Here is a 26,950-nt window from a genome sequence, read left to right as displayed (position 1 = left end):
AGGTAATTGAAGATACATGACTGGTCTCAGGGATCTCGCAGGGTGGTGACTAAAATCTTTTTCTTCTTTTGTCTGTAACTTCTCTGTAACTTGTTCTCCAAAAACTGTATAAATTAAGAGACACAAGCCCCACTCGGGGGGCTCACTTCTAAATGTATTAGCAGAGCAGCTTTGCTAATAAAACAGAGTGGTCTGATAAATTGTGAGTCTGAGTCAAACTTTGACAATTTGGAGGTCCCACCGAGATGGCAAGCGGCTTCACTGAGGCTGTGTGATCCCCGACTGCCTTGCAGGACGATCGTGGCAGTCGGCGCCTGGACGCTTAGTCCAAGCGATCCTCCACAAGACAGAAAGGTACACAGCAGCAGCGCAGTCTACGCCATTGAACTTGTTGGTTCCCACTCTGTTCGGGTAGGGGTCCTTGGATCCAGCTTCTGGAATCAGACGTCTCAGGTAATTATTATTTTTGTGCTTTAACCGGTTTGAGGACTGTCTTGTCTTTGTGTCTATCTGTCTTCTCCGTGGTGTGTGTGTGAATCTGGGAGCCATCTCTGTCCGGAGACTGGCTGACCAAGGGGTCCCCGTCCCCACGGTCTGAATAAGTGGAATCTGCACAGCTGCAGCCGCACCACGCCTTGGGTATAACCCCTGGTGTGAAAGCAAGGGCAGTTGAGGCAGTAGCCTGTGGGCTCCTTTCTGTGTGTTGCACCGGATACCGCTCTGCTGAGCCCGAATTTCCTTCTTGTGTGAGTGCTGTGTGAAGTCCTCCTGGATGGGTAGTCAGAAGTCTAAGGTAGTCTAAGGGAACTCCAGCTTATTTTATGTATTTTAGGAGGGGTCCAGACTCTTGTAGGTTTCTTGAAAAATGGTCCAAATTAGCTCTAGAGAACCCCAAATTACAGTGGCCACTGTTAGGTTCTTGGGACAAGGATCGAGTGGACGCTTTAAAAAGCAAACTCGTCCTCCCAAAAACCAAATTGGAGAGAGGAGAAGTAGACTGCTTCATGCAGTGGTGGGAAGAGGCAAATCGTAGATGGACTGAGTCAAAACTCACCTCTCTTAAAAATTCTATCAAAAAACTAACAGTTCAATTGGATGCAGTCTCTCCCACCACTAGTCCGAGCGCTCCCCTTTGCCCAGTCCTGTGCAATGATCCGGATCAAACCTGACCCCCACCATACTCCTGCGCAAATAAGAAATCAGAAAAGGAAAAATCTTCAGTGACTACAGATAATGAAAGTGAAGAAGATACCCTCATTGGCCTCGCAGCACTGCAAAATATTATGAAGAAGAAATCCAAAGCAGACTGCAAAGATTCTCTTGACATCTCTTCTTGGAAAAGAGAACCTGATGGGAGGTTAATGAGAGACTCTGATCAAACTGTTGTGGCACCCTTATGAGTCCTTAAGATGGGAGAAAGTGAGTCCATATGGGATTATAAGCCCTGGACTTGTACGGACCTTTTATCTATAGTTAAAAGTTTTCCCAAACCACAGGAAAACTCTGTCAAATTTGCTGAGGAGTTTCTGTTAATCTGTGAAACCTATGAACCCTCTGAGACAGATCTCCTCCAACTGTGTAAATTGTTAGCTCCTGCCAGTTATTATGAAAAATGGTTGGCTGCCGCAGACTGGCCAGCTGAGGCACGCCACTCAACCATAGAAAGTACTGGCTCAGATTCAGCATACAGAGACTGGTGTATGGCTCTTTGGAAGCGCCTGCATCAAGCCATTCCCAAAGTGTGGTCTCCTAAAACAAACTGGACAGCAATACGTTGCTGTAAGCAAGGGCAAGGAGAAAGCCCAGGTGACTATAGGTCCCGGCTAACTGATATTTTCCTACAACATTCAGGAATACAAGAGCCTGACGTAAATGGGCAGGGGGCCTTGGCACATGCATTTGTTGATGGTCTTCTCCCTGCCACAGGCAGCATGTTAAAATGAATAAGTGTGGGATGGGAAACTGAAACCATGGACAAATTGCTGGCAGTAGCAGAGCATTGCCACCGCACTTTAAAAGGAAAGGAGGAACAGTCCTCCGAAAAGTTAATGGCTCTGCAGATACAGCATTATTCAGGACTAAGCAGACCACACCGGGGACAGGGACGGGGTTGCAGAAGGGGGCGGGGGGCTGGATTAACTGGGGTTTGTAACTACTGTAAACAGCCTGGACACTGGAAAAAGGAGTGTCCAAGATGACCTAATAATTGTATGGGAAATCAAGTGAACCCCCCGCTGGTTCCTCCAGCTGATCCCCAACCCTATTTTTCACCCCAACAATGATGGGATGCTGGGGAACCTCACAAAGTTTTAGCTCCCTTATTACCTCTGTCCCCTACTGGAGAATGTGTCCTGACTGTAAATGATCTCTCTCTCCCTTTCCTTGTTGATACTGGAGCTTCTCTTTCTACAATCCGCACCACTGACTTGCCTGGGGTTCCCCGATCTGGAAAATCTGTTTCTGCTGTTGGCATTACAGGGATCCCTACCTCTTTTCCCCTCTCAAAACCTTTGTCTGTTCAGGTCGGTCCCCTCTCTGAGGAGCATGCATTCCTCCTCTCTGATTCCACCCCTGCAAACCTTCTGGGACGGGACTTGCTATGCAAACTTGGCTGTTCTATTTACTGCTCCCCAGATGGTGTCTATCTGCAAATCCCTCAGTCTTCCTTATAAAAAGAAAAGGAGTACTTGTGGCACCTTAGAGACTAACCAGTTTATTAGAGCATAAGCTTTCGTGAGCTACAGCTCGCTTCCTCAGATGCATATCGTGGAAACTGCAGCAGGCTTTATATATACACAGAGAATATGAAACAATACCTACTCCCACCCCACTGTCCTGCTGGTAATAGCTTATCTAAAGTGATCATCAGGTGGGCCATTTCCAGCACAAATCCAGGTTTTCTCACCCTCCACCCCCCCCCCCCCCACAAATTCACTCTCCTGCTGGTGATAGCCCATCCAAAGTGACAACTCTTTACACAATGTGCATGACAATCAAGTTGGGCTATTTCCTGCACAAATCCAGGTTTTCTCACATCCCCCCCACCCCCATACACACACAAACTCACTCTCCTGCTGGTAATAGCTCATCCAAACTGACCACTCTTCAAGTTTAAATCCAAGTTAACCCAGAACATCTGGGGGGGGGGGGTAGGAAAAAACAAGAGGAAACAGGCTACCTTGCATAATGACTTAGCTCATTATGCAAGGTAGCCTGTTTCCTCTTGTTTTTTCCTACCCCCCCCCCCCAGATGTTCTGGTTTAACTTGGATTTAAACTTGAAGAGTGGTCAGTTTGGATGAGCTATTACCAGCAGGAGAGTGAGTTTGTGTGTGTATGGGGGTGGGGGGGATGTGAGAAAACCTGGATTTGTGCAGGAAATAGCCCAACTTGATTGTCATGCACATTGTGTAAAGAGTTGTCACTTTGGATGGGCTATCACCAGCAGGAGAGTGAATTTGTGGGGGGGGGGGGGGGGTGGAGGGTGAGAAAACCTGGATTTGTGCTGGAAATGGCCCACCTGATGATCACTTTAGATAAGCTATTACCAGCAGGACAGTGGGGTGGGAGTAGGTATTGTTTCATATTCTCTGTGTATATATAAAGCCTGCTGCAGTTTCCACGATATGCATCTGAGGAAGCGAGCTGTAGCTCACGAAAGCTTATGCTCTAATAAATTGGTTAGTCTCTAAGGTGCCACAAGTACTCCTTTTCTTTTTGCAAATACAGACTAACACGGCTGTTACTCTGAAACCAGTCTTCCTTATGTGATTCTGTAGCCTCCCTGCTGTCTGAAACTTCCCTCTCCGCTCCGGTCCCTTGCTGTCCCTTAACTCCGTCCCTAGAGCACCTAATCTCTCAGGTTCCTTCCTCCCTATGGCCATCTCACCCATCTGAAGTGGGCCGATTAAATACTGACCCAGTTTGGATTACTGTAGACTATTCCAAACCTCTGCCTCACCTGTCTCAGTATCCTTTGAATCCTGAGGCAGAGGCTGGGATTGCTCCAGTTATATCTGCAATAAAAGAACAAGGAATTATTGTCCCTTGTTCCAGCCCCTGTAACACCCCTATCCTCCCAGTTCAAAAGGCTGATGGCAAATCGCCATGATTTGCCCAAGACCTTTGAGCTATTAACCGTATTGTCATACCTTCTTTTCCAGTGGTTCCTAACCCTGCTACATGGTGTTTCGCATGTCGAAAAGGAGGGGATGGTCTCTGCTATGAGTAAGGCAGGGTGGTGGGCTCCCCATTTCAGCTCCTTTGCAACCCGCCACTGTGCCGCTTGTGTTACTTGTCAAAGCCACAATGTAGGCAAATCTGTAAAAGTAACACAAGGGTTCCGGGGTTTGCTTCAAGCACCTTTCCTACACTGGCAACTTGATTTTGTACAAATGACAAAGTGTCAGAAATATGAATTCATTTTAGTTATAATAGGTCTGTTTTCGGGTTGGATTGAAGCCTTTCCCTATCGCAAAGCTGATTCATTGTCCGTTGCAAAATGTCTGTTAAACCACATTATCCCTACCAAGGGAATTCCTGCCACTTTGTCTAGTGACCGGGGAACACATTTTACTGGAAAAATTGTTCAACATCTAAACCAGGTATTACATGTCACCCACCTGTTGCACTGCCCTTACCATCCACAGAGTGCAGGGGCAGTTGAAAGGCAAAATGGTGTGCTTAAAAATAAGCTGGCAAAAATCTGTAGTTCCACAGGGTTAAACTGGCCAGCTGCTTTACCACTGGCCCTTACAGAAATTCGGTCATCCCCATGCCAGAGACACAAATTGAGTCCATTTGAAATCATCATGGGACGCCCTATGCGAACAATGGCTACTATTACCCCAGCCCCAGACCTAAACCTAACTCACAGCACGCTCCTCCAGTACTGCAAAGGGTTAATGCAAGCTGTGAGCTCCTTCCATTCGCAGGTGCAAGCAGCTTGGCCAACGGAACCCACCTCTGCTGCCTGTCACACTCTGAGCCTGGTGATTGGGTCTACCTGCAGCACCACCTTCGGAAGCACACCTTGGAACCCCGGTGGAAGGGTCCATACCAGGTACTGCTCACCACCCAGACAGCAGTGAAATTATCCGGCATCGCTGCATGGATCCACGCCTCACAGTGTAAGCCAGCGCCACCTCAAGGGGACCAAGCACCTCTGCAAGACCACGCAGAACCAGCTTCAACCCCAGAAGACAAAGAGGAACACCCTGCAATACCTTACAATCTGCGCTCTCATTAGGGTTGCCAGAAGCAGAGGGTAAGCAGACAGCAGGACCCAACAAACAAGAAGTAGTAGTGAGCCTACCGCCTGGTGGACGTAAAACCGTGACTGCGGTTCCCTCGAAAGGGGTTGTCGGAACCAGAAAGGGTCCTGCTTCCAACATGTGTCCTTTGAGAAGCTTAATCCTCAGCTACTGTGTCCTGAGGGTCTGGGGAATCCAGAGTGACAGTGACAATTCTTTCATCCAACAACAGGTGCAAATAGCCCAGATCCTGAATATTTCTAATTGCTGGGTCTGCAGCCACATCCCAGCTCACTTACAAGCTAGTATCCCCACCATGGCAATCCCTTTGAATTCCTCAAAGCTTGCTGGAGAACCCTATCCACTTAAAAGGACATGGAAGGAAAATGACACTTGGGGGCTGGGAAAAACATATGTTCCTAAACTTATAAGTGTGGTGAAAGGAAACGGCCACTGGTGCTGGGTGTGTAATGGGACAGGGCTGAATCTTGGGAGGAGCAGCTGTCTCCAATACATTGTGTCCCATGGTGTATGGGACTATTCAAACAAGGTTGGAGAATGGCGAACCGGGTATGGAAAGATAAACTTCCTCTCAACCTGGGATCAAACCAAAGATTCAATCTCTTGCTCCCCCTACAGCCTCCCAGTGAAAATCATCCTGTGCCCTTTGGGGGATACTATTCCTCCTTCGTAAATTCTTACATGTCAAAGGGTTGCAGTCAACCCTTCCCAGCTTTAATGGGACATCATTGGGTTTGTGGGGAAAATGCTTACACTGTGTGACCAGCAAATTGGTCAGGTATCTGTTATCCTGCTCAGCTTTTCCCACAATTCCGGGTGCTTCAATCCCTCCCATGAAATCGCCTCCGTAATTTCAGGCGAAAAAGGAGGGACTTGCCAGATGCTAAATGGTATGTGGATAACATAAGCCCCCTAACTTGGGAAGAAGCTGTTGGCATTTCTTTAGTCCCAGTAGGGGGGGTAATCCACCATGCAAAAAGGCTTTTAAGGTTACAAGCGGTGGTTGAGATCATGGCCAATGAAACAGGAGAGAGCTTAAAAGCTCTAGCCAAAGAAGCAGGAGCAGTCCGACAAGTGGCCCTCCAAAACCGTCGGGCATTAGATATAATACTGGCAGCCAAAGGAAGGACCTGTGCTCTAATTGGAACAGAATGCTGTGTATACATACCTGATAATACTAATGAGATAATAAATCGTGCTAGCCATCTGGAGCAAATTGCATACCTTCCCCCACGAAGAACCAAGTTCCTTGTGGAAATGGATAAGTAACTTATTCAATTTCTCTAGTCTGGGAAACTGGTTGTTTCAAGGAATCCTGACTATCCTATTTGGAATTCTAATAATCTTTGTGTGTTTTCAATTGATTTCTTGTTGTATCCAAAACTGCACAAGACACACCATCCATCAGGTTACCCCCAACCAGAGTGCTAATCTAATGTTGTTAAATGTCACCAGTGAAAGTAATGAAAAAGAATGATTGATGTATAGAATCCAGTAAGTCATTGGTCATGGGCGTAGCCTTGACCAAAAGAGGGGGATTGTGGAAGTATAACATTGTATAAGGGGACATGCTGGATACATTGTATATGAGAGGGCATGCCAAAACATGTTACAAAGTATCTGAGGGAGCACATGTAGGGACAGTTAGCTTTTGAATGGAGAAGCAATTAAGATAGAGCCAGCACGTCTAAGAAGCAGGCATCAGAATGGAAGGTGTGAAGGGCAATTAGTTAAGTTAACTGGAAGCTGTTAAAGGAGATTGTTAAGGGTGGCAGGTAATTGAAGTTACGTGACTGGTCTCAGGGATCTCGCAGGGTGGTGACTAAAATCTTTTTCTTCTTTTGTCTGTAACTTCTCTGTAACTTGTTCTCCAAAAAACTGTATAAATTAAGAGACACAAGCCCCACTCAGGGGGCTCACTTCTAAATGTATTAGCAGAGCAGCTTTGCTAATAAAACAGAGTGGTCTGATAAATTGAGAGTCTGAGTCAAACTTTGACAGGATGGAAGACCACGAGTGTCAATGAAGCCCCCTCACACTAGGCCCAAGTGTCCTTGCCCCCCTCCCCCCCCGCCTGGAGGCACTCAGCAGTTATGCTGAGGATCTGCAACAATATGTTGCAAAGTCAGACTGCCTGAAACTAAACAAGGCCAAACAGGGCAGATATGGAAGAACAATGCTGAATAAAGCAGCTTTATGTATGGTTTAACAGATGGCACAGAGAACAAGTTAACAAGCTGGTAACTGGATTGGCTGGCTATATGGATATTTAGGGCAGCTTGCTATTGGATAAGTATGCTGAAGAAAGGATGTATAAAAGCCTGTGTAACTTCCTGCTCTGTGTGCAGGATTTGAGATTCTATTCTCCCTGTACCTTGTTTGCAGCTGCAAATAAACTTTTCTGCTTCTCCACTCTGTTGTGATTATTGGGTGATGCATACCGGGCAATGAACCTTGCTGTTGTTCACCTCTGGCACTGGGTGCCAGCAACAGGGAAGAAAGGTAAGCAGCAGGATATGGACTCTGGATTTCAGGAAAGCAGACTTCGACTCCCTCAGGGAACGGATGGGTAGGATCCCCTGGGGGACTAACATGAAGGGGAAAGGAGTCCAGGAGAGCTGGCTGTATTTCAAGGAATCCCTGTTGCGGTTACAGGGACAAACCATCCCGATGTGTCGAAAGAATAGTAAATATGGCAGGCGACCAGCTTGGCTTAACGGTGAAATCCTAGCAGATCTTAAACATAAAAAAGAAGCTTACAAGAAGTGGAAGGTTGGACATATGACCAGGGAAGAGTATAAAAATATTGCTCGGGCATGTAGGAATGAAATCAGGAGGGCCAAATCGCACCTGGAGCTGCAGCTAGCAAGAGATGTCAAGAGTAACAAGAAGGGTTTCCTCAGGTATGTTGGCAACAAGAAGAAAGCCAAGGAAAGTGTGGGCCCCTTACTGAATGAGGGAGGCAACCTAGTGACAGAGGATGTGGAAAAAGCTAATGTACTCAATGCTTTTTTTGCCTCTGTCTTCACTAACAAGGTCAGCTCCCAGACTGCTGCGCTGGGCATCACAAAATGGGGAAGAGATGGCCAGCCCTCTGTGGAGAAAGAGGTGGTTAGGGACTATTTAGAAAAGCTGGACATGCACAAGTCCATGGGGCCGGACGAGTTGCATCCGAGAGTGCTAAAGGAATTGGCGGCTGTGATTGCAGAGCCATTGGACATTATCTTTGAAAACTCATGGGGAACGGGGGAAGTCCCGGATGACTGGAAAAAGGCTAATGTAGTGCCAATCTTTAAAAAAGGGAAGAAGGAGGATCCTGGGAACTACAGGCCAGTCAGCCTCACTTCAGTCCCCGGAAAAATCATGGAGCAGGTCCTCAAAGAATCAATCCTGAAGCACTTACATGAGAGGAAAGTGATCAGGAACAGTCAGCATGGATTCACCAAGGGAAGGTCATGCCTGACTAATCTAATCGCCTTCTATGATGAGATTGCTGGTTCTGTGGATGAAGGGAAAGCAGTGGATGTATTGTTTCTTGACTTTAGCAAAGCTTTTGACACGGTCTCCCACAGTATTCTTGTCAGCAAGTTAAAGAAGTACGGGCTGGATGAATGCACTATAAGGTGGGTAGAAAGTTGGCTAGATTGTCGGGCTCAACGGGCAGTGATCAATGGCTCCATGTCTAGTTGGCAGCCGGTGTCAAGTGGAGTGCCCCAGGGGTCGGTCCTGGGGCCAGTTTTGTTCAATATCTTCATAAATGATCTGGAGGATGGTGTGGATTGCACTCTCAGCAAATTTGCGGATGATACTAAACTAGGAGGAGTGGTAGATACGCTGGAGGGCAGGGATAGGACACAGAGGGACCTAGACAAATTGGAGGATTGGGCCAAAAGAAATCTGATGAGGTTCAATAAGGATAAGTGCAGGGTCCTGCACTTAGGACAGAAGAACCCAATGCACAGCTACAGACTAGGGACCGAATGGCCAGGCAGCAGTTCTGCGGAAAAGGACCTAAGGGTGACAGTGGACGAGAAGCTGGATATGAGTCAGCAGTGTGCCCTTGTTGCCAAGAAGGCCAATGGCATTTTGGGATGTATAAGTAGGGGCATAGCGAGCAGATCGAGGGACGTGATCATCCCCCTCTATTCAACATTGGTGAGGCCTCATCTGGAGTAGTGTGTCCAGTTTTGGGCCCCACACTATAAGAAGGATGTGGATAAATTGGAAAGAGTCCAGCGAAGGGCAACAAAAATGATTAGGGGTCTGGAACACATGAGTTATGAGGAGAGGCTGAGGGAACTGGGATTGTTTAGTCTGCAGAAGAGAAGAATGAGGGGGGATTTGATAGCTGCTTTCAACTACCTGAGAGGTGGTTCCAGAGCGGATGGTTCTAGACTATTCTCAGTGGTAGAAGAGGACAGGACAAGGACTAATGGTTTCAAGTTGCAGTGGGGGAGGTTTAGGTTGGATATTAGGAAAAACTTTTTCACTAGGAGGGTGGTGAAACACTGGAATGCGTTACCTAGGGAGGTGGTGGAATCTCCTTCCTTAGAAGTTTTTAAGGTCAGGCTTGACAAAGCCCTGGCTGGGATGATTTAATTGGGGATGGGTCCTGCTTTTGAGCAGGGGGTTGGACTAGATGACCTCCTGAGGTCCCTTCCAACCCTGATATTCTATGATTCTATGAACACTGATAAAAAAAAAAACACTTGCCTGGATGAATGTGGCCAGTGATTGCTAGAGCCACTGGCTCAGCATGAGCCCCTGCAGAAGGGGATTAAGGCTATTAGCACAGGGTGGCTGGGATAGCATATGCACAGACACCCTATCATCAATTTAAAAATGTAAACATTTAATAGGTGGGCACTGGAGGCAGGAATCATGGGTAAATGTCAGCATAGTGACACTGAATGAGAGGTGATAGGGTGGGGATTGATGGTGGGGGGTTGATGGTGAAGGGCCTTGAAAGCAGCTTATGTTTGATGTGCTAGAGAATGGGGAGCAAGTGGAGGGATTCAAAGAGAGGGGTGACATCAGAGTGATGGGTTAGAAAAATGATCAATGCAGCAGCATTCTGGATAGATCTGGGTGGGGCAAGATGGCATTTGTCAAGGCCAGAGAGAAGGACGTTGCAGTAATCAAGGCACAGGATGATGAGAGCTGGGTGGATGGACAGGAAAAGCTGTATCTTAGGGCAGGTCTATACTATAGCAGGGATCAATGCTCTGAGATCGATCCACCAGTGGTCGATTTAGTGGGTCTAGTAAAGACCCACCAAATCGACTGCAGATCGCTGTCCAGTCGACTCCTGTATTCTACCCCCAAGGAGAAGAGTAAGGTAAGTCAACAGGAGACTTTCTCCCGTTGACCCCCCACGGTGTAGACCCAGCGGTAACTCGACCTAAGGTACGTCGACTCTAGCTACATTATTCATGTAGCTGGAGTCGTGTAGTGTAGTGTAAACTTACTGCGGTAGTGTAGACATAGCCTTAGAGATGTTATGCAGAAAGAATCAGCAAGATTTAGACATAGCCTGGATGTGAGGACCTAGAGAGAGGTCTGTCTCGGATCCACAGTCCAGTGCTCTGGAACAGTCCCTGGGAGGACCCCTTCTGTGTGTCAGCCCCCTTAGGGTGACACTTGCACTGGGGTAGGCCTCTTGGCTTCACTGCCTCCAGGGACTCAATCTCGGAGCCTTCAGCACCCCTGCTTCTCAACGTGAGCTCCCTCAGCAAGTCCACCTGAATTGGACACCTAGGAAAGACTTGCACACCCAAATGGAGCAATGCACCCTCAACTTTCTGACTGCAGTGACTCTCAGCCAGTGCTGTAAAAGCAGAAGGGTTTATTAGCTGTCTGGAATACAGCAAAGAAACTCTTTAGTTAACATAGAGCACTGGCTCTCAACCTTCCCAGACCACTGTACTCCTTTCAGGAGTTTGATTTGTCTTGTGTATCCTCAAGTTTCACTTCACTTAAAAACTCCTTGCTTCCACAATCAGACATAAAAATAGAGAAGTGTTACAGCACACTAGTACTGAAAAATTGCTGACTTTATCATTTTTACCATATAATTGTAAAATAAATTAATTGTATTATAAATATTGTACTTAAATTTCAGTGTATAATATATAGAGCAATATAAACAAGTCATTGTCTGTATGAAATTTTAGTTTGTACTGACTTTGCTAGTGCTTTTTATGTAGCCTGTGTAAAACTAGACAAATATCTAGAAGAGCTGAAGGAAGACCTCTGAATACCCCCAGGGGTACGAGTACCTCTGGTTGAGAACCACGGACATAGAGAATGGAAAGTTACAGCAGAGTCCATCTGCGTCAATTCAGAGCTCAGAGCCCTCTGAACCCTTTGTGGTCTGATTCTAGAAACTTCTCTCTACCTCCAGCAGGCCACACAATACAACCATTCTAGTCCCTCCCCAGTCCTTTGTTCTTCAGTTGGTCACACCCAGCTGGTTTCCTAAGGAGGGTGGGCCATCCATGGTCATTTGTTGCTAGGTGCCAAATATCCAGGCAATTGGAGTGGCCAGTGTCTTCTGGGACTCTACACGGGCACAGCCCCCAGGCAGCTAGGCATTGGTCCTGCCTGTATCTCTGGGTCTCTGCAAAGAGTACACAACCTTCCCCACCTATTTAACTATGCACCACACAGGGGAAAACAGAGGCACACACAGTAGTCACCCAAAATTAAAAATATGAAAAATTCCCACTCTTCCCCCTTTGAGACAAACTGAATGGGGTCACTTCAGCCAGTGACCTGGGGAAGTTTGAACCCACCAATGTTACCCATAGGTGCCACAGCATCTTTCCCAGTTTCTTGGCAGTTGTTCTATCAGGCACATGACACGTCCATGATCCTTTTAGCACCCTACTAATCCATGGCACTTATTGTTTCCAATACCTAGCTCAGAACAGTTTCACATTCTCCCTTAGGACTGGTCTGTTCAATGGCACTCGCAGGGTGCTCATGAGGAGCTCTCAAGTGTCCCCCAGCCCTTTTACCACCCCAAAACTTTTGGCTGGGATCTTGGCACTGCCTCTTCCAGCTCGTCTGCCAGGGAGTGAGGAGTGCAGTGACCCCACATTCCTCTGTGTGTCAGCTGTCTTGGCTGCAGCCTGGAGTGTCCTTACCCTTGGTTGGAACCTGTGAGCATTGGGCCTTAACCCAGTCACAACTCTGGGGCTCTGGTATCCCAGCGTCTGGCGAGGGAGGCAGGGTGCTTCTGCACATTGGTAGGCCCCCTCTGGAGTTGTGTCCCAACCCCAGCGCTGTGTATGTACAAGGAGCCCATCTCCCATCCCAGGGTCAACCCAAGTCTGAGTCCTCTCCCAACCTCTTTTCATGGAGGGCTGTAATTTGGGCTGGAACATTTTTAGTCCCTGTGGTGCTGAACGCCAGCCCCCTTACTGCTGCCCACGCCTCACCCCCACCCCCTCCTCAAGCTGAGGCTGGGAGCAGGGCTGTGTCTCTGGGAGGGGGGTACCTGGACAGCAGTAAGGGAGCTGAGGCTGTGGCCACAGCTGGGGGTGGGCATGGAGCCAGGAGCGGAGCACCGGGCACAGGGCCAGCGGCTGGGGAGTGGGGCCTCCAGCCAGGACCCAGGTGAGGGGTTGGGGAGTGGGGCACGAGGCCAGTGGCCAGGGAGCGGGGCCGGTGGCCAGGAACTAAGCCCCAGGTGCAGGACTGGTGTCCCAGGCAGAGGGCTGGGAGCAGGACCCCGGGTGCGGAGCCAGCTCTGGGGAGTGGGGCTGCAGCACCCCCTGCACCCGTACTTCCCACGCCTATGGATTTGGGTTTTCTTCATTAAGAGAACCCACCATGGCCACCCTCTGACCCGGCACATCTGTTACCAGCAGCATCCTTCCAGCTGCTTCCCCCTTCCCTGAGCCTCTCTCACCCCTGGACAACGCAAGCATGATTGGCAGTTGTTCTGCCCTGCCTCGGTCTCCCCATGCTCAGCTGGGTTCTCAGCTCCCACAGTGCCCAGCTCTGCCTTTGCTTTCCCAGTGAGGGTAGTCAGTGAGCTCGCTGCTTTGGTCACAGCATCCTGTGTGGAGATGGACAGTGACCATCTTCTGTCCCACTCAGCCACAGGTGTCTGGTTACAGACTGGCAGGGGTCTGACCCTTAGCATTAGCAGCTCTTCCTTTGTGTTACTAGCCAGGGAGAATACTCCCACTTCCCTGCCAGTCAGACCATTTGCATGTTAACTGACACCTGCATTCTCAGCCTTCTGGCTCCCTGGATTCAAATCCTTGGTCGTTCCAGGTGCAGGGACTGGATCCTGTCTTAAAGTGACACAGTCATTTCCCAAAAGGACATCAAACTGATGTCCTGGAGAACCAGCCACTCTGCTCCTTCCTGTCTCTGCACAGGGATCTGAGCCATAAGCGGGGCAAATGGCTTCACATTTGGGACCTTCACGTAAGTTACACAGCCCTTCAGCATTTGATGGGGTTGTACCACACAGGGTTTGACAAGGATTCTCTCTGTCCCCGAGTCTCTCCACCCCATGAATGTCTTTCCATTAACCACCATCTTCCACTCCCAGTGGGGATCAGATGTGCCTGAGCCCAGGAGAGTACAACAGGATGTGTGTACTGGGGCTTGGAGTGGAAGCCTGACAGTCCCCACCCCCTGTGTCCCTGAGGAGCTGGATGTGTGACTGCTTCCCTCCAAAAACTCAGTCATATAGTTCACTCTCTGAGCCTGAGTGACAGGCTGCCTTCCTAGTCACACAGAGGCTGACATAGCTCCTCTGTCCTGGGAATTCGCCAAGTTATCCCTTCCAGGGTTCTGCTTGGCCACCATTTCCTTGGTCTTTGGGCATTGTTGCATTTATGCCCTTTTTGCCCGCAGAAATTGCATCTCAGGTCTCTGAGATCCCTTGGAAGAGGTCTGTTCCCCTCAGTCACTCCCCAACTCTGGGTTTACCTGAGTTCCACTTCTGGGATGCATCCATGGGTTCCCTTTCCCCGGCTCCATGCTTAGGCCAGTCCCCTTTGGCCCTTTCTTCACACCCGGACCTACTGTCCACAAACTCATCTGCCAACATGCCTGCACTCTGCAGGTCTTTAGACTTCCTATCCACTAACCACATTTTGAGGTCGTGAGAACAGCTCCAACCCAACCCGGTTATACAAATCGTCCAGGGTAGTGACCCCTGCACCATTACACCATTTGCAGAAATATTCTCCCATCAGAGTGGTGACTTCAGTGCTTAATTTGTGCCAGGGCTTGCCAGGGCTGAGCTATGTCACTTATGAAAGTAAAAACATTGCTTGAGCCCCGGCACCTAATTGTTTGAGTCCCACACCTCTTTCATTAGAAATTAAGCACTGAGTCACTTCCATGTAGGTTTCAGAGTAGCAGCCATGTCAGTCTGTATTTGCAAAAAGAAAAGGAGTACTTGTGGCACCTTAGAGACTAACAAATTTGTTTGAGCTGTAGCTAATGAAAGCTTATGCTCAAATAAATTTGTTAGTCTCTAAGGTGCCACAAGTACTCCTTTACTTCCATGTAGGTTACACCTGAGGTCCAAAACCTTTTCCTGTATGCCTCACGGGTCAATTCAAACTTAAGCAACAAAGTTGTTGAGCAGTTCATAGTCCCCAGTAACCACTCTGTCCATCTGGCTGTATGCATCTATGGGTTTGGAACAGGGTAAGGTGGTGAGACAGCAGAGCCAATCCTCAGGGTCAGTCTGGTTCAAATTGCAAGCCTTTTTAAAGGCAGTGAGGTAGGCATCTATATTCCCCCCTCCTTAAACTGGAGCAACAATTTGGTATCTAGATTCCCTGAAGAATAGGCCTTTCCCCAATTACCTCTCGGTGGGTCCTCTTACCCCATAGCTTCTCCATCTCCAGTTCATGCTTCTGCTATTCTTCCTCATGCTTCTGCTGCTTCTCCCGGTTCTCTAGCTTCTGCTGCTCCAGCTGCAGCTCTTTTGCTCTCAGCTCCAACTACTTCAAATCTACCAATGGGAAACCAGGTCATGAAGATCCGCCCTGCTGGATGGGAAACCAGGTCTGGTGGGCATCCTGCTGCTGCCTCTGGTTCTCCCAGACTCTCTTGAAGCCCCACTTGGGCCTGGAACCTGCTTCTTAGACTGATCATCCTTCTCCAGCCATGCAATCAGCTGCGCCTTGTTGAGCTTCCCAATGCTTAGTCCACTCTCCCTGGACAGGTTTGCAATATTCTTCTTAGGGAGATGGTTATACACCATTTCCTCCCTGTTTCCTTTAACTTCCCTTGGTTTACCACTCCCAACACTTCTGGTGCCTTCAGCAGCCAACTGTCTACTGGGTGTATTTGCCAACCATTGTCATGGAGTGTGGGGGAGTCTGGGCCCTGCACCCCTCTTCTTGGGATTCACCGTGACTCTCAGCCAGCCAGTAAAACAGAAGGTTTATTGGACAATAGGAACACAGGCTAAAACAGAGCTTGTGGGTACAACCAGGACCCCTCAGTCAAGTCCTTCTGGGGGGTAGGGAGCTTAGACCCCAGCCTTGGGGTTGCCTGCATTCCACCACACAGCACAAAACTGAAACCAAAACCCCATCAGCAGGCTCTCTCCTGCAGCCTTTGTCCAGTTTCCCAGGCAGAGGTGTTACCTCCCCCATCTCCCTCCTGGCTCAGGTTACAGGCTCTCAGGTATCCCATCCCCAATGAAACTCCCCTGCCACATTCCGAGGTCAACACCGCTCCCTACTGTGTCACAATCATCCTCTGCTACCACCTATCATGGATCCACAGGTCTGGTGCTCTTGAATGTTTCTGGAACGGTCGAGGACCCCTTCTATGTGTCAGCCTCCCTAGGGTCACACTGTCACTAGGGTCGGTCTCTTACCTTCATTGCCTCCAGGGACCCAACCTCAGAGCCGTCAACGCCCCTGCTTCTCACCGTGAGCTCCCCTCAGTGAGTCCACCTGAATTGGACACCTGGAGAAGACTTGCACACCCAAAAGGAGCAATGCATCCTTGACTTCCTGATCTGTAGTGACTCTCAGCCAGTGTTGTAAAAGCAGAAGGGTTTGCTAGCTATCTGGAACGCAGTATAGAAAGTCCTTAGTTAACGTAGGAAAGTTACAGCAAAGTCCATTTGGGTCAATCCTGAGCCCCCTGGCTCCCTCTTTAGTCCCAGACCAGAAGCTTCCCTCTGCTTCCAGCAGCCCACACAATACAACACCTCCTGCTGCTCCCCACTCCCCAGTCCTTTGTTCTGCAGCTGGCTTCCTAAGGAGGATGGGCCATCCATGGTCATTTGTTGCTAGGTGCCAAATGTCCAGGCAATTGGAGCGGCCATTGTCTTCTGGGACTCTCCATGGGCATGGGTCCCAGGTAGCTAAGCGTTGGACTTGCCTGTATCTCTGGGTCACTCCAAAGAGTAAAGGACCTTTCCCCTAGTTAACTATGCCATACACAGGGGAAACTGAGGCACACACAATAGTCACCCAAAATATTATGAAAAATTCCCCCTCCGTCACAAGCTCCAAATCAAAGATGACAGGCAGGATGGTGGTATTGTCCACAGCGATCAAGACCGAAGGTAGAAAAGAGTACTATTATTCTCACTTCCCTGAGATCATAGAATCTCAGGAGGTCATCTAGTCCAACCCCCTGCTCAAAGCAAAACCAATCCCCAATTTTTGCCTCAGATCCCTAAATGGCTCCCTCAAGGATTGAACTCACAACCCTGAGTTTAGCAGGCCAATGCTCAAACCACTGAGCTATCCCTCTAGCTTTACTAGATTGAGTATATCAAGTCTGTTCTTAAAACACATGGTGTACCTAACCTCATGCTATCTGACAATGGGCCACAGATTAGTGGGCATAAGTGTAAGCAGTTTCAGTGAAGTACTTATGTAGACATAACTGCTAGTCCCCATCATCCCCATTCCAATGGGTTGGTGGGAAACAGAGTCAAAATAATAAAGTATCTACTGAAAAAGGCTGAGGAGTCAGATTCTGATCCATATTTAACACTATTAAATTACAGAATGTCACCAATGAAGCACAAGTTGTTACTGGCTGACATTTATTTCACAGAAAACAGAACCAGAATGCCTGTAATGATAGAAGCTGATGTCAGAGAAACTGGGGACTTGCAGATGTATAAAGAGTCAGAAAAGGCCAAACCCCACCCCCCCGCCCCAAAAATCATTATGACCTAGGTTCCCAGGAGCTGCTAACACTTCAAGAAAATGACACCATGCATATCTATCATGAAAAACAATAGCTGCGAATAGCAGTGGTTTCACTTGAGGTTGCCTCCCCAGACAGACACTTACTGAAGAGGAATAGGTGACACCTTCTCCAACTTCCACAAGAAAGGGAGATAAGGGGCACTGAGTTTGCCATTTTGCCCAGGAAGGTCTCAGACAGGTAACAAGCACAGCAAGTTAAGATAGAAGAGCCCGAGCACTTAGCACTCCAGAATAAATGGACTCTGCCTTCTGACAATAGCAGTACTGATATTTCAAGGTAGACCTGCAGGTCCAAGCAATGGTGCAAAGCATCTCAAAGATTAATTGCACATTGCAAATTCAGTCAGTAGGTGGATTGTAAGTATTTTGAATGGTATGTTATGTAATATAGATTGTAAATTGTTATCTTTAAATCTGGCTGGGAAAGGAAGACTTGGGGAACTGTACCTTTAAGAGGCTCATGTTATGTAGTGCAGAGGCAGTTGGAACTGAGCCACTAAATGAAGCAGATCACTGACCACCACAGTATGACAAGGAGCATGGCAGAAGTTTGGCTGAGGGGGAGCTCCCAGCTACTCCACTCCTGGCCTCCCCTAATAGGTGATTCTGGCTACTGGTGTGTGCACCTGACTCTTACCTTATTGGTTGTGTAAGTGTCCCACACGATCAGTTTTCCATCTTGCGAGGCACTGACCAGGAGTCTACGAGAGAGGAACCAGGCCCTGTTAGTGTCGCCTCTCCCTTTGGGCCCCTCCCACCAGCATCCCCCTCCCCTCCCTGTGACTGCACCAGCTCAATAAGCAGAGGGGCAGCCAGCGTTTCACTCACTTGGAGTCCGTGCACCAGTGCATTGCATAGATCTTGGCCAGGTGCCCACGCAGGGTCCTCCGCGTACGCATCTGAATGCGTCCAACTACCTCCACCCCGGACACAATCTAGGGGGGTGGGAGATCCCCCAAGGAGAGAGAGAGTTAAACCTCTGCCAGCAGGGAAGGGGGCTCTCCCACCCCCCACATTGCCACATGGCTCCATCCCTCATTTCCTCTCCAGGCTGTTCTGGGAAGGCCAGCCTGGGGGTTGTGGCTGATTCGCACATCCACACCCGGCTGAGGTTGGCTAGCACCATCTCCTACCTGAGCAAGTGTAGTGTCCGCACAGGCTTTCCGTGCATCCTGCAGGGAGAGAGGAAGTGGCAAGAGACAGAGAAAGCATGAGAGATGGGAGGCAATGGCAAGAGAGACTCAGGCACAGGATTTGAAAACCTCTTTAGATTTATTTCCATTGTAAGCTCCTTGGGTCGGGGACCATCATTTTGTTCTGTTTGTATAGCACCCAGTGCAACAGGCTCCTGGGCCATGGCGAGGGCTCCTGGGCACTATGATAATAACACAAATAATCATAAAGAATAAGTTGGGGCACAATCCCCACCTCCTCCCCCACCCCAGGCTAGAAATCTACTTTTCTCCCCACACTAAGCCCCTCCACTGGGGTGCACTCCACGCACCCCCCAAAGGACAGGGAGATTAAATACTGGGGAGGAGAGGAAGGAATTGAATTCTATGATGTGACATTCCTTCCCTGGCCTCACAGACCACCCACCACCTGCCACTCATCCCTACCACATGCCATGCACATTTCTTTCTTATTGGAGGGGAGGAGGGTTTAGTAGTTGCCTTCTTAGTAAGGGCTCTTGGGATTAAGGCAGGAGAGAGCTGAGTTCTCTCTGGATGGGAATTCCCTGCTGTGGAAGGAGGGCTTCCTTCAGGATAGGATTATTTTGGGCGGAGTGAAGCAGCTCCCTTGGGCTGGGATTCCCCATGGCAGATGGGAAGGGGGGAGAAAGTGGGGCACATGGACTGGCTCCATCTCCAGTGTTACCGCAATCTGCTTCTTCAACTGCTCGGCCTCTTGCCTCATCTGGTCCATTTCACCCATCTTGCTCGGCTAGCAATGGGCCCTCCACTCGGGATAGCCTGAGTCCTGGAGAGACCAAAACAGGGGCGGGGTGCGGTCAGAGGCCACTAGTTAGAAGGTCTCGCCTCTCCCTCACACCTCCCATTGCTCAGCATCTCAAAGGACTTTACACACTCCATGTGCACATGGAACACTTTGACCACCTGCTGAGATGCAGCCATCTCTGGAGTGGGACTTGGCAGCCATTTAACAGCTGCGTTACAGGGCACTTTGGGACAGGAAGTGGAGTGCTGTATCTGGTTGAAGCTGTGGGAGGAATGTAAGAAGGAGGAATGGACTCATCTCAGTTGGGGTTTGGCCAAGAAAATGCAGTTCATTCCCCAACTCATGGGGAGAGTGACAGATCTCAGGCAATCAGGATTCATATTTTCTCTAAAAACATCTCTAGCGTCACGCAGCACTGTGACCTGTGCTAAGTCAGAGCGGAGAGGGAGTCAGTTACACAGCTCTCTGAAATCTACTTAAAATGTCCAGTTTTCTCCAGTAACTCCAGCTCCTGCCCCAGTCTGCAGACCCCATCCTGTCTCCTACACACCTGCTCTTTGTTAGTTCAGCATTTCCCCGGTGATGGTGTCAGATTCCCGGATGGGCCCCATGTGATTTGAATCTCACCTGTTTGTCGGCAGAGATCAGCTCCAGGTTTGGAGGTTTCCTTGGGCCCAGCTAGCCCCGAGGTTAGTGACAGACCCTTTGCCAGGACCCCAGCTTTCCCAGGCCAAGAAACATGATGGGCTGTACGTGCAGGATTTCTCCTTCCAGCACCTGAGGGGTTACTTTGGCCATTCCCAACAGTTAGGCAGGAGTTGCCTTAGCCCTGTTTGAGGGAATCCTCTCTTTCCACAGTCTGTGCTTTATCCACCTCTAGCTCCTAGTTACCCTGTGATGGGCTCCAGCCCCTGCCCTTGGGGAGACAGCTCCCTGAGCTCACAGACCCCTCAGCACAGTTCCTGAGCTCCTTTCCCTTGGCTCAGTCTCAGCCCCTTCCTTGTGGTTGCCCCTGCTGGGGCCCTCCTCAGGCACATGCAGACAATTCTCAAGTCTCTCCTTTTCTTCCTGGCTTTGCCAAGCCAGCTGGATTTAGCTCTTTGACTTTCTCCCCAGAACTCAACTCCACCACCCCTTGAGTGTTTCTGTGGCTCTTCCTTGAGTCCCCCCAACCCGAGCCACATTTCAAGGTTCTCAAAGACCTGTTCAGGGGCCTCTTGAGATGCAGTGCAGAATCTCAGCTTTCATTACACACAAGTTGATTTCTTGTTCTTTTTCTTGCAAAGAGCCTTAAAAATGCAATCCAAGGATCGACAGGGGAGTTGTTCCTGGATTTCCCTAAAGCTTCCCCAGGGCAGCCTCTGGAGTCCAGGAAAGCAGCCAAGGTCACAAGCCCTTGGATTTTTGGGATGGCCCATGGCTGCATTTGAGAGAGTCAGTGACCTTCGGGCTAGCACTGATGCTTGTAGGGGTGAGCCAAGGCTCCTCTCTGCTAGCTGCCTGTTGCTGAGTGGTCGGGGTCACCTGTGGCCACCCAGAGGGGCAGCTCAGTAGCATTAGAGGCAGCATATTCTAGTGGACTAAATGGACTATGGCTAGCAAATCAATAATCCCAACACTGATCCCAGCTTCCTCTGTGGCTGTACCCCGGGTCCCCCAGCTATGAAATGGGGTTAGTAAGCACGACCCACCACGTGGTGGGGCTGAGACAACCAGCTGATGTTTGGTAGGTGAGACACTAAAATCCCCCAGAATTCACCGGGAGGACTGGCTGTTTCCCCCCAGCTCCCAGCCTGCTTGGAGAATTGTTCCTCTAGTAAAAGTTGGCGATGTGGCAGAATCCAGCACAAGCTGCTGGGCCCTGTTCTCCTGCAGCAGCTGACTAAGTGGAGACAGGATCTAAAGATCCCTCCCAGCACCAGCCCCACTAGTTCAAAAATCATGAGTCAGGCCCCAAGATCACGAGATTTAAACCAAAAATATATGTGCCTCCTTATTTCTTTCCCGTTTCCCAGCTCTTCTCCCCAGTAGCGAGGGCTAGAACTGTATTTTTTTAAATGAAAGCTGAGATTCTCAGGTAGTTACAGAACCAGGAGCAGGGGCTTTAGGAAAAGCATCAAATATCATGAGATGTGATAAAATCATGAGAGTTGGCAACACTACCAGACACACTTTTTATAGTCCATTAACTTCAGGGTGTATCCCGTACAGCCATCCCCAGCCTGCAACTCCTCAGGCCAGACTGATGAAGAACAATAGAGTCCCCCATAACCAGGAATCAGTTACCTTTCAGGCATGGGAGGTAATCTTTCTGGACCCTGTCCTTTACCCCACTTCCACCCTCCCATGCATCAGCAATGTCCTGGAGACTGTGCCCAGCTCTGTTCAGCTGCTTCCGCTCACATCAAACCAGATCATTTCCCTCTCACCTTGCATGGACCCTGTGCTACACTCCTGCCATTAGTTCTCTGTACCTCCTCACTGTCACCTCTGGGCAGTCCTCAAGCTGTACCTACCATCTTGCAGGGTGTTTCTCTCTGGCTCATCTCCTCCAGCCTCTGCTCCTGAAATCCAGGCCCCTCTTCTGAAATCCTCATCTCAGGCTCCATCTCCTCTGGCTCGGACAATTGCAGATTCCTCGCATCCAGCCTCCAGCATCCTGGCTGTTTGGGTGCTACACCGCTCCAGAGGCTTGCTTTAGTTGACTTCACCGACTTCTCTCTCCCCCATTTCCACCATGTGGGGCTGAGAACTTCCTGCTACTCTGCAGCTCCTGCCACATTTGGAGCAGCCTCCTTGGATCCTCCACCTTACCCACTATTCATCCCATTTCCAGCCTCACCCAATATGCCTTTCCTCCCATGGCCTATTCAGTTCTTTCTCTCTCTCCTTGACTATGTTTTTAAACTCTGGAATTGGGGGCCAGAGTTGTGGGAAGCTGCTACATGGAAAGGAGTTGCACAAGATGAGGGGTTTACAGAGCTGGTAGGAGGATCAAAAGGCCAGAGGAACACTGTTAAGGAGGGATAGAAAAGCTAAATATAGAGGGAGTGAGAGAAGCTATGGCTCAGCCTCAGGTCTCCATCAGAACCCTTAAATCCCTTGGAGGAAACATTCTAAATGAAATTTGGGAATTGTTTCCAGACTCAGAAGGACAAGGAGACACAGCTGAGAGATAATAATAACTCTACCTTCCCCATAGCCTCCACTGTGCCTCATCCCAAAGTGATTTGCAGAGAGTGAGTCACCTCCCAGCTCTAAAATGCAGCTGCCTCTGGGGAAGGACATGGCAGGTGCTTAAGAGTGATACTGCACGAAAATGTAGGACAGGAAGTGGAAGAGAATCCAGTCTCAGAATTGAATCAGCAAAGAAAACTAAAGGAAGCAGAATGGAATTACCCCAAGCTCAGTGGTTCTCAAACTTTTGTACTGGTGACCCCCTTTCACACAGCAAGCCTCCGAGTGCGATTCCCCGCCTTATACATTAAAAACTTTTTTTATATTTAACACTATTATAAATGCTGGAGGTGGAGCAGGGTTTAGGATGGAGGCTGACAGCTCGTGATCCCCACATAATAACCTCGCGACACCCTGAGAGGTCATGACGCCAGTTTAAGAACCCCTGCCCAAGCTGGAGATTGGCCCAGGACATTGGAATTAACGCCCTGACTTTGGGGGAAATACCCATGGATCTATCAAACCTAGCATGGATTAAGGGCCTATATTCTCAGAAGCAGCTAGCAATTCCAGGTATCTCCATTTTTGGGTGCCCAACTTCAGATACCTTAAAGGGGCCTGGTTTTCAGAGGGTGGGTGCTCATCACTTTCCAAAAATCAAGCCCCTTTAAGGTGTTTTGCTCATCACTTCCCAAAAACTGAGGAACCCAAACCACTAGTATGTTTTGACAATATAGGTCAGCCTATTGATTAATGACTCAGCTGGAAGATGATACCTCGAACAGCACAGCAATCCCTACCACTGTGCTAGGGCATTGGGATCAGAAATGACTTGGGGGAGATGGTGCCCCCTACTGAGTCACCAGGCCACTGCAGCACAGCATCCGTAGCACCATGCTGGGGTATTGGAGCTAGTCTGCCCCCTTCGCTGAATCCCTCCATTAGCTTCCCTCATTATATTCAAGTTTCTTTTCTTCGCCACCGCTCCCCTCTTCCTGGTTGAACAGCTCTTGTCGTCGATCACATTTCCCCTCCTCACCCATTTCTCCTCCTCATTCCAGTGAAATCAGCACACTTTCCTGTGCCTCTTCCCAGGCTGCCTCTTAGCCATGAAAAGCCTCCAGCCAGGGGAGCTGGAACAATTTGCATACTGGGGGTGCTGAGAGCCATTGAACCAACTGTAGACCCTGTACATAATGGGAACCACTTCAAGCCAGGGACTGCGGCAGCACCCCTAATTCCAGCACCTTTGCCTCCAACTGATCTTCCTCTGCTGTGATGCCTATAAGCAGTCAAATCCCAGCAGGCACTTGATCTATTGATAATAAACTAAGCAAATCTATCTTTGTTTATAAAAAATGGGTCTATTCAATTATCATCATGCCCTGCCCCCTTCACGTATCGCTCATGTTCCTGGCCTATAAGCTCTTCCGGCCAGGGCCTGTGTCTTCGTATGCGTTAGTACAGCGCTTAGCACCACTGACTGGGCACGTGGGTGTCACTGGAACAGGTGTATTAAACATATCATAAACCAACTGTAATGGCTGAGTGGAGAGTGCCCCCCCGCCCTGCACCACAGCCCCCAGTACCACATTGGGGCACTCGAGTCAGCACCGACTCCGAAGGGTAAGCACGCCTAGGGAGTCACCCACATCACCTCATCCTGTTTGAATGAGAAGTGGAGAAAATCGTTGGGAGGAGCTGGCTGCGAGGGCAGGGGTTGAACCCTCCGGTTTATATCAGCCCATGTGGCCTCACCCATCTTGGAAAGGGGGCTGCAGCTCAGCTGGGACTGGAGAGCCTTAAATAAAAAAGCGAAAGGCACGGAAGGGCTGAGGATTAACAGGGGATGTCATGGTCCCTGTGTAATCCCTAGGCAGGTGCTGTGTACTTGCCCTGGTAACCTTGAGTGTCTTCAGAGCTGGATAGAGAGATGATCCCCTTCCTCTGCCTCGGAGATCAAAAGGCAAGGATAAAATTACCCTGATCTTGCTCTTTTTCTCCAAATGGGATAGGAGCTTGTTGCAAAGAGACGGGTGGGGAGCACAATGAGTGTGTGGGGTCCTATTGGAGAGTCTGACTCCCAGCTCCCTACAAGGGAGGCTATATACCCCTGTGACATGCTGGAAACTGCTGTGATTTGCCCTGCTAGGAAGGGGTTTCTGCATCCCATGTACAATAGAGATGAGTTGATTTTAACCCCAGCCTTCCTCCTATAGAAACATCCCCTTCCACAGGCTACACATCTACGTATAAAATGAGACCAACACCCAGGGCCCCCCCAGACCTGCAGAGAGGGTCACATAAGGCACCTGGGACCCACTTGGGCATACAGAGCCACCCAAATGCCAAGGAGACAGAGTTAGGCTCAGGGCAAGCAGCAGCAAAGGAATGTCCTTACCGTGGTCTGTGGGGTGAGGTGGCTGCTGTCCCCTCCTGGTTGGCACTCCCTTTGTCCCCTGGGGATTTAGTCCCCCGTCAGGATGGGAGCCCCTAGTCACGCAGCGATCCCACTCAGTCCTTCCTGTCCTGGCGCCAGCTATCCACACTCTCTGTGTCCCTCTCTCACTCTTGGTATATCAGTCTCTCCCAGGACTGATCTCCCCATGGGGAGCTGGGAGGCTGTGTGTGTGGGGGTGGGGGGAGAGGTGATTTGGGGAGGGCTGATTCTAGGAGCAACGTCAGGCAAATTAAATCAGACACCAGAGAGTTGCGGAAATCGGATTGGGACTTAATGCAAAGCAGGTGGTATGGGAGGGGATGGAGGGACAGGAGAGTGTGCTGCTTCTGAAGGGAAAAACACCGCACAAAGATTTGACTCCCTTTGTTTGTTAGTAACAAACTAATCAGATGAAGATTAGGCAGAGAGAGCTAGGATCATAAAATGTGTGGTGAAGGGGCAGTGCCAGACACTGAATCCCAACAGCCTTCTGAGAAATAGCCCCTCATCGGGACAGGGCTCAGGTCGTAACCTGACAGGCAGGGGAAGAAGGGCCTGTGCCCCTTGTGGTATACTGGCCACCCCCACACAATAGAAAGCCTCAGGTATGGGGGCAGGGCTGGGATCATGGCCCCAGGAGGATGCAGAGGTGGGATGGGGAATAGTATTGGGTGGGCTGGCAAAAGCATTTGCTTGAAGGCCTTTTGACAGCTGCTTTTGCAGGATGCTGCTATGGGGGATTATCTTGGCCTCAATCTCTTTTAATCTCTCCTGCAGCTTTGGCCCAATCCTGAGATAAATACCTTTTAAGGGATCTCATCTGACGTCAGGAAGCATCAATCTAATCACTCAGGCCACCTATGGGCCAGAGCTAGCCACCACAGCTGCAGTGCCTGGTCACCTCAGACAGGACTATGGAGGCTGGTGAGAATAATCGGTTTCCAAGTCTTCCCCAAATACAGGGAAGAAATTATATAGGAGGAGAGATGTGACACTGCCAATGGATGGGGAGTGGGAACCCAAAACCCACACAGTGATTTTTTTTTCCTCTCAGCTCCTGGCCATAGAGTGAGAGTAATGGATAAAACAAGATGGGATGTTGCCAGGTGTGGTTGGGAATGAACAACTGGTATCAGTAGATATGCATCAGAGCAACTCCTCAAGTCATTAGAGTGTAAAAGGTTTGGTAGCATCTGCTCAACCTCCTCATCCTCCTCAGCTCACTGGGATGAGATTAACCATACACAGCAGCTCTGACTGGACAGTCTGGGAGCCAATGGCTGTGTATGGAATAATGACCCAATCATTATACTACACTTGTATTTCTGTCCTTGGTTCCCCACCCAGCTCTGCCAATGCTCCTCAGTCCTGCCCTGCAGCCCCCTGCTATTAGGCTGTCTCTGCCTTAGGCCTGTCCATTTCACGTAGCCTGGATTGTTCTCTGGTTCTAATCCCTCCCAGAAATGGGGTTATTGCTCTTTTCAATATTCCCTCTTTCTCAGCTCCTGTTTGACTACCATATAATCCCATCTCTGAATGCTAATATCCTGGGCAGTGACAGCAGATTGTTCTTATCCCAGCCTGGACAATGATAAATGCCCTGCTCCTCCCGTGAGTGAGAGTGAGAGTAAGAGTAAGATGCCTTGTTTCAGGGCAGCAAGTTCCCTAGAGGAGATCCTCAACCTCACAAGGATCAGGCCCATGCCAAGCAGAGCACAGCTCTCCCTCCCCTCCATCACGTGTATCTGCTGGGAGGGGAGTGAGTCTTTGGAGCCTGGTTTGTTTTCCCCTCTTCCAGGACTCAGTCTCTCCCCATCATTTGTTAATTAAATCTCGATTCCTTTCCCATCCACCAGGCAGATGACTCTTCTCTCTCTC

At 49.4% G+C, this 26,950-nt stretch overlaps 1 protein-coding gene across 1 annotated transcript in view; it reads right to left on the bottom strand.

The window, feature by feature from the left end:
* GNB3 (G protein subunit beta 3) overlaps positions 1 to 26,833 on the bottom strand; it is a 36,775-nt gene extending 9,942 nt beyond the window's left edge. Inside the window, exons 1-5 of the mRNA XM_084617747.1 lie at positions 21,972 to 26,833; positions 19,375 to 19,476; positions 18,630 to 18,668; positions 18,325 to 18,431; positions 18,134 to 18,197 (exon numbers count right to left, since the gene is read on the bottom strand). Coding sequence (XP_084473873.1) covers positions 18,134 to 18,197; positions 18,325 to 18,431; positions 18,630 to 18,668; positions 19,375 to 19,431 — 267 coding nt within the window. The 5' untranslated portion in view covers positions 19,432 to 19,476; positions 21,972 to 26,833. The remainder of the gene's footprint in view (positions 1 to 18,133; positions 18,198 to 18,324; positions 18,432 to 18,629; positions 18,669 to 19,374; positions 19,477 to 21,971) is intronic.
* Between the last annotated feature and the right edge of the window lie 117 nt (positions 26,834 to 26,950).

This window comes from Lepidochelys olivacea (genome assembly GCF_965140295.1).
Source record: "Lepidochelys olivacea isolate rLepOli2 genome assembly, chromosome: 1".
Classification (NCBI taxonomy): domain Eukaryota; kingdom Metazoa; phylum Chordata; order Testudines; family Cheloniidae; genus Lepidochelys; species Lepidochelys olivacea.
The sequence above is the reverse complement of the archived record's forward strand: the minus strand, read 5'-3'. Positions and strand labels throughout refer to the sequence as shown.